The 7,073-nt window shown below is 33.8% G+C and overlaps 1 protein-coding gene across 1 annotated transcript; it reads left to right on the forward strand.

The window, feature by feature from the left end:
- The first annotated feature begins 326 nt into the window (after nt 1-326).
- On the forward strand, nt 327-6,607 carry LOC128240056 (uncharacterized). Its single transcript, XM_052956543.1, has 9 exons — nt 327-406; nt 565-663; nt 858-989; nt 1,385-1,603; nt 2,102-2,242; nt 3,390-3,569; nt 4,558-4,727; nt 5,263-5,440; nt 5,711-6,607. The coding sequence occupies exons 1-9, from the start codon at nt 403-405 to the stop codon at nt 6,049-6,051; spliced, it is 1,464 nt and encodes a 487-aa protein (XP_052812503.1). The 5' UTR covers nt 327-402; the 3' UTR covers nt 6,052-6,607.
- Nucleotides 6,608-7,073: the final 466 nt, after the last annotated feature.

Raw genomic sequence — 7,073 nt, forward strand, 5'->3', positions numbered from 1 at the left:
TTTATAAACGGGTTTCATCTTTAAAATATGAATCTAAAACTTATTTCTTAAATCCTGTCAATTAAATGCCATTATAACTTAAAGAAAATAAGCATGGCCTTATTATCCTTGAGAACTGCACACAATCCAGTATAAAATACCATGCGACATTTGAGACAAACAATTTTAATTATAAATGTAGATTAACCAGATCAAATCTGCAAATCTTGCATTCTTTTATACTTCACGTGTACAACTGCAATACCAATGTTGACACGACGTCAAATACCCCATTGTTTAATTGGCTTTCAAAATACGTAATTAGTTTAAACAAAACATTTCAGCATGTTCGATAATAGGGTGAATGAGTAAGGTTTGAATTTCAGGATACTTCTTACATGCAATGGAACGGCAGGAACAGCGATGGGTGAGGAAATTTTGATTGTTTGATTTGTTATACAATTTAAAAAAGTATTCAATAACATGAAACAAACTGACTGACAAGGACTGTTAGGATTTTAAAGACTAAATGCACGTATAAAATATGCTCAAATTACCTAACTTTATCTCATTTCATATTTCAAGTTTGTGGCGAAAAACAAATAAATACCACTACAGAAATCTGCTGCGGAAAGCTACCTCACGGAAGGTTTAAAGACGGACACGAGTTAGGATGTTTTCAAGGTTTGGGTCAATATTTGTTATTTCCGTTTGTGACCAGTTCATGGTGGCATTATTGTTGTTGTTGTATGCTGATGGTTGTGGAAATGTTGGTTGTGGTTATTGCTACAGCGACGACGTCGACGATAATAGTATTTGAACTGTAAATATAAAATGAGTTCTATCTTTAGTAAATGTTTTTATCTTATTTTTATCAGACATGGTTTTCGACAAAACGCTCAAGGTTGCTTGTGGAGGTCGACTGGAATTCAGAACAAGTGTGGAGAGGGAATACACGAAAGACTTCTTCTGCTGTTTTGGCCAGTTTCATACAAAGGATAACTATGACGGTAATACTGTCTTTTTCTTCAGATACCCTCTAACCTCTCACTATTTCTGTGATGACAATATGTATTTATTTGGGTATTCTTCGCACTAAGAAAGAGCACCGGACTGCATACGTCAACAAAATATCTAATACCTACTACATGGTTTAACTTGCTATCCAACAACTTTCAATTACATAACAAAGGTTACCAGGAAACAGAAACAGCATCAACGCGCATTAAAAAAAAAACAAATGCTAAATTTGATAATATATATTTGTTTTGGATATAAAAGAAAAGTTATTTAGAAGTTTGTTCGGGCTGATCCCGTTGAACTGTTTTTATAAAAAATAAAGTTTAAATATAACGACACTTATTCATGCTTACTTTAGACGTTTTATTTTTCTAAAACATGATAGGATGCTGTCATGGTGATAAGGAGCGGTTGTACAAACGCAGATTGCAAGAGTGTTGCAATGGTGTCGTGGTCGATCGCAATATTGGTACTGCTCAGGTGTGCCGCGGAACAGAACTGGTGGATAGAAATGACGGAATAAATAGATTACGTCAATGCATAGGACCACACGGACAAAATATATTATACGATTCAAGCCGCTATGTTTGCTGCACACAAACCGGTAGGCTCCTATACATTATATCACAAGCGGCATACTTTACCTCTGACCATTTTGAGTCAGTGACCGAACCATTTATTAACACCCATATGTGTGTGCGTATGTGGCATTTCTATATTGTTTTTTATGTTGTGCTTCAATTATTGTATGTAAGCTCTTAACTTACGACACTCTACAAGGTTTTAGTAATTGTTCTATGTTCCATAATATTACAAGCGAAATACTGAACCTCTGACTGTTTTGAGTCAGTTACCGAACCATGTATTATCACCTTTATTTGGATTTGTGTAAGGTCATTTTTGACGTTGTATCTTTATCATTAAGTGTATGTTAGGGATTAATTTATAACTCCCCACAAGGTCTTTTTAGTACCTCCAAATTCCTTTCATAATTATATTTGGATCACCATTTAAGTATTTTTGCCTAAATAGCAAAACCAAATTGCAGTATTGCCTTGTTATATTTTGAAATAAAACATTATTATTATTTTTGCCATTTCAGGTATGTTGATGACAAAACCAGACCCAGGTCCATATTTCTGTCACGATGATGGGGTATATAATTCATATCAAATGCAACTTCTACGTCTAAACAATGGCACTAAGGTTGTAGTCCAAAAAGGCATCGAAACGTGTGGGAACGGTAAGCATTATTTAACGCACGGGCTGATACATGGTTTTTGATACTGAGGGGCGAAACGTCAGCGACACAGCTATGGACTGCTTATCCTCCAAATGTCGAAAGATATATAAAGTCTACGTGTGTTAAGGGGCCTTGGTGGTACTTCCGCACGAACTATATATTCTAGGCAAATTTATCTATTATATTCAGCCTTTTACTCCAAACGTGATATGGGAATTTTCAGGGTGAGTATGGGGAGGGGGAATATAGTGGTACGTTCTAGAAATATTTCAACAACAAGTGAACCTAATAAATGTACTCACCACAATACGGTACCCTATTGTACGTTACATACATTCCTTTCATATGTATACGAACATCATCATTCACACGAACATGTAGATATCCTTTTCTCAACGTTTTTATTTAAAAGAGGATCGTTTATATCGCGTTTGTATTCGATATGTTGTTTGTGTTTTTCCTAAACACAAATTTCGATTTCAAATGGTATGAATATTCATAATGAGTTCAATATGTATATCGTAACGGTCCGCTGTAGGCGGCGGGTGTGCGTTCATAGTGTAACGGTCCGCTGTAGGCGGCGGATGTGCGGTCATAATAATATTCCGTTATAAACGGAAGTACGTTCGTAGTACGTATGTTAACTTGGTAATATGCAAATAAGCAAAGCCCGGGCTCTGTGAGAATAGAGAAGTTAGTGGTTATAAAGACCAGTGGTCGGGGTCGAGCATGCTTTACTCTCAAGGGATCTGTTGGTGTTTCTTTGACGTCGCACGTTACAATATCTTATAAACAAGCGTATCGTAATATTATTCTTTCCAATTCATTCTTGGTTGTTATCAGTTATGTTTTTAACCAAGTAGTTTTGCTGATACTGGTTTATTGAATTTGAAACTTGAATTTTTATTGAATGTTAGCCACTTTTTTGTCTAACGCAAGAAGTCAATATGGTGCAAAAAACTTTTAACGATTATACAGCAAAGTGTTTATTCAATTAATCAATTATGTTTAGTCTAATTATTTTCTGCATATTCATCATTCGTTCATATTGTGAACATTTTCTTTTCGTAAGATATGTATCTACATATTTTATTTAATGGTCCATTACCTAAAACATATTAATGTTTAGTTTACGTCCTGATTTCAGCTTTTATTACAACGCAAGATCCTTTTTATGACATAAACTGCTGCGACGGTATTGTCCATCACGTAGAAAAGAGCAAATGGAATACGATGGAATGTTGTGGGACAAAGATGTATAACTACACAAGCCAAACATGCTGCAACAACACTATTTACAACAGTGATACGGGTTGTTGTAACGGACGTAAGAATCACATATTTACGATATCTACATATCAAATAATCTATTGATGACATACATTAATTCACTTGAACATTGAATATTTTTACATCTGATCGGATTCAAGTTCTTTTTTCAATCACAAAAATACAATGAAAATTAAAATGTCATATTAGCCGGTTGTCAAACAATCAAACATAAAACCTGTTAAGAACCATAAGGTAAAGTTTAAAACGACACTAACCGATAGACGTGAACGTACGAACACCACAAAAGACAATACACGCAATAAAAAATTCCAAATCACTAATTAATAAGATAACTGCCTTCGGCCGGTCAATGAAACAAAGCCTTTGTTAGTGCTCCGATGAGAATTTATGGTCACTGTTATTAAAATAAAATTCTAAAAAATAGAAGGAAGTCTTGAATTTTGTCTTTTAATTCATGCCATAAAAAGAACTCTTTGTTTATACTGTTTAGTTTTAATCGCCGTTGACCTTGACATACATTTCTAGATGTTTTATTATCACACGTAATCCTCGTAATTTTATATATTAACATGCTTGGAATAAGAACTAAAATCGTATACAAGGAAGAATGTACCTTTCCAAAACCCACAGAGTCGATAGTAAAAACAAACGTTAGAGTCGGTTAAACAAGTCAGAGAAATAGTGTCGGTTTTATGAACCACCTTAAATTTTGAGTGGGCAGTAAAAGCGACCTTAATTTAAATGTCGGTAGTAAAAACCATCTTCAATAAATGTTCGGTAGTAAAAAGGATCAACAATTTAAGGTCGGAAGTAAAAACGACCTTAAATCTAGGGTCGGTTCTAAACACTACGTACCATTTACGGTCCATAGAAAATAAGTTCATATGAGGTTTAAAACCTATTTATATCGGCTTTGTTAGCAAAAGCAATCAAAATGTCATGTTTTCTTAAACTGATAAACCCTAAATAAACAACCTGAGTAGATATTTGAAGGACACACTTAATAAGTTGAATGCTTTTAGATACACCTTACATTCTGAAGGCCGAAGACTGTTGTGAAAATAAAGTCATCGACAGAGCCAAGGAGTTGTGTTGCAGAAACACCATAGTGACAAAGACACATCCTTCTCATTACGAATGTTGCTACATTAACCGGACATGGACAACATACAATGAACTCGATCCGCCTGATGTAAGTAGATAAAACTAATAGAAGTAAGAATTAAAATTCAAACTCCTTACTCCTATATCTAGTCGACTACTGTGTGTGGATCTGATATACGTCAAGGAAACAATGGTCTTATTATATATATAATAATGCAATAATGCTGAAATGGAAACTAGAAACACACCTACATGCAGCAACTATCTACGACCTTTTCGAAGCTACAAAATACAATCTCTAATATACATTGAATTAGAGATACACAACGTCAAAAGACAACAATATCGGTATCAACACATTTTGGTAGTTCCCGGCATCGACAATGACTACCTTTGTTTAAGTTGCAGAATTATTGAAAAAAAAAATCTTTGAAAAAGTTAATGAAATATTATTCTATATCTTTTTATATGTGATAATGTTGTCTAACGTTAATCTTTCAGTGTTTGAAGTGTCATAATAAGATGCTGGTTGCTGGGGTTACGTAAAGTATAAGTATAATTGCAATAGTCTGATATGTATATATTCAATCAAATTAACAATTATATATTGCTTTTTATTCTAGGAGTGTCTTTCGAAACATATAAGAAATACATTCCGCATCAGTCCTACAACACCAGGAAGAAGGTCGAGATGGAATCAAAACACAGCAAATGAAACTACAATGAGAATCCCATTAGACGAATGTCCGTTCACAGAATGTTACAATGGGAAACAACGTTCAGCTTGCAGGAAACTATATGGTAACACGTAATACGATATTCGGTTTATCAGCACACAATATGTGTGGTGCGGTATCAGAAAACTTATATTTTCTAACCTAGATCTCTTTTTGATTTTAGTAAAACCATTACATAAATAATGAGGCATGAACGATCATGTTGGTTATTTGTTTGCCTTTTCAAGTTTGTAAAGCAATTATAGTTTGGTTTATTTTTTATATTTTAAATTGAGTCATTTAAAACAAATAAGTAAGTGAAAAATATTTCAAAGCCATTTTACTATACTTACAGAGCTTGATGTTTATCTTGAAGACGTACTTTTAATCAATAAGGGATCAAATCTAAACGTGACAATTATCCAGCCGGATGAATTTGTTAACAGGAAAGTCACAATTTTTATGCCATACACTTGCCCATGCCTCGAACGTGGCTATGTATACACGCTGTTTTCAAGCAGGAGATGGGTTCGAAAATTGACAATATACGGTGACCATACGTTTGCAAACTTTCCAACAATAAACAAAAAGGATTTTATTGTGAAAAGAGGAAGTGGGGAGACAAACTTTACATGTGAAATTAGAGGAAAACATTCCGATTTCTACAATTCATGGAGAGGGTCACCACTGTATTAAAATTTCACACAGTCGTTAAATTGGGTATGCAATTCACGTTGGATAAAAACGAACATGTAACATTGAGGATTAATCAACCATGTTTTCTATGAATCAACAGGACCATTAAAGAAACAGGAACTCAACGAAGGAAATTGATCTGAACAAAAACTTACATTTGAATGAATAATTGACCTTCGATTTAGAAAAGGAGAGCGAGTTGCTTGCTTACGACAACTTAAAACATCAGGGAGAAACGAATATGTTGATATTAGATCACCTCATCCTTGATCTTCACGTCTGCATGATTCCATTCAATATGTCTGCATGATTCCATTCGATATGTCTGCATGATTCCATTCGATATGTTTGCCTTCGTATAAAGTGATTACAACATACATCTATAAAAGCAAAACACACGATTTATATAGAATTTATAAGTGTGTTATGTTTAAGTTAACATGGGATTTTTTTGACTTTTCAACTCAAATTTGTGGATGTTTTGTTTTTATTGTAATCTTCTTATAAATCAATTGTATGTATTATCAAATAACAATTATTGGTACAAACATGTTAACCGATGTCATGTATTAAATGTGAAATGTTTAAAACAAAAAATGATTTGCAGTGTTCTGTAATTACACAGTGGAACTACTTTGTTCTGTTTACCTATGTTGGTATCTGTATCTTTAAATGACCCAAACATTTTTTTTAAATGTTTGTTGTACTCTTCAGGCATTGTTATCAGTATCAACGAAACATCTTGTCCAAAATGCCTAAGTAGCACGGGAAGTACATTAACAGCAACCGTACAGTGCCATTATACATCCTATTACCATTAAGTCAGACCGAAAGAAAATAAATTGTTGTGTTCGTCACTGAAGGAGCAATGAAGTCTTTTCATTCGCAGAAAGAAAGTTGAGTTAGCTTCTCTGGAATACTCTCTGAACAAGGAACAAATTTTAAAGCTATTACAATGTTGATATCGAAAGCAAACACAACTATTGGTTATCTAATAATTATTTAATTGATTCTCTGACATC

Source organism: Mya arenaria, chromosome 7 (genome assembly GCF_026914265.1).
Source record: "Mya arenaria isolate MELC-2E11 chromosome 7, ASM2691426v1".
NCBI lineage: Eukaryota > Metazoa > Mollusca > Bivalvia > Myida > Myidae > Mya > Mya arenaria.

What these genes read in the sequence shown, in the direction of transcription:
- LOC128240056 (XM_052956543.1), top strand. An exon ending in CGAGTTAGGATGTTTTCAAG is followed by an intron (nt 664 to 857) that starts GTTTGGGTCAAT and finishes TATTTTTATCAG; the next exon opens with ACATGGTTTTCGACAAAACG. An exon ending in ATGAACTCGATCCGCCTGAT is followed by an intron (nt 4,728 to 5,262) that starts GTAAGTAGATAA and finishes TTTTTATTCTAG; the next exon opens with GAGTGTCTTTCGAAACATAT.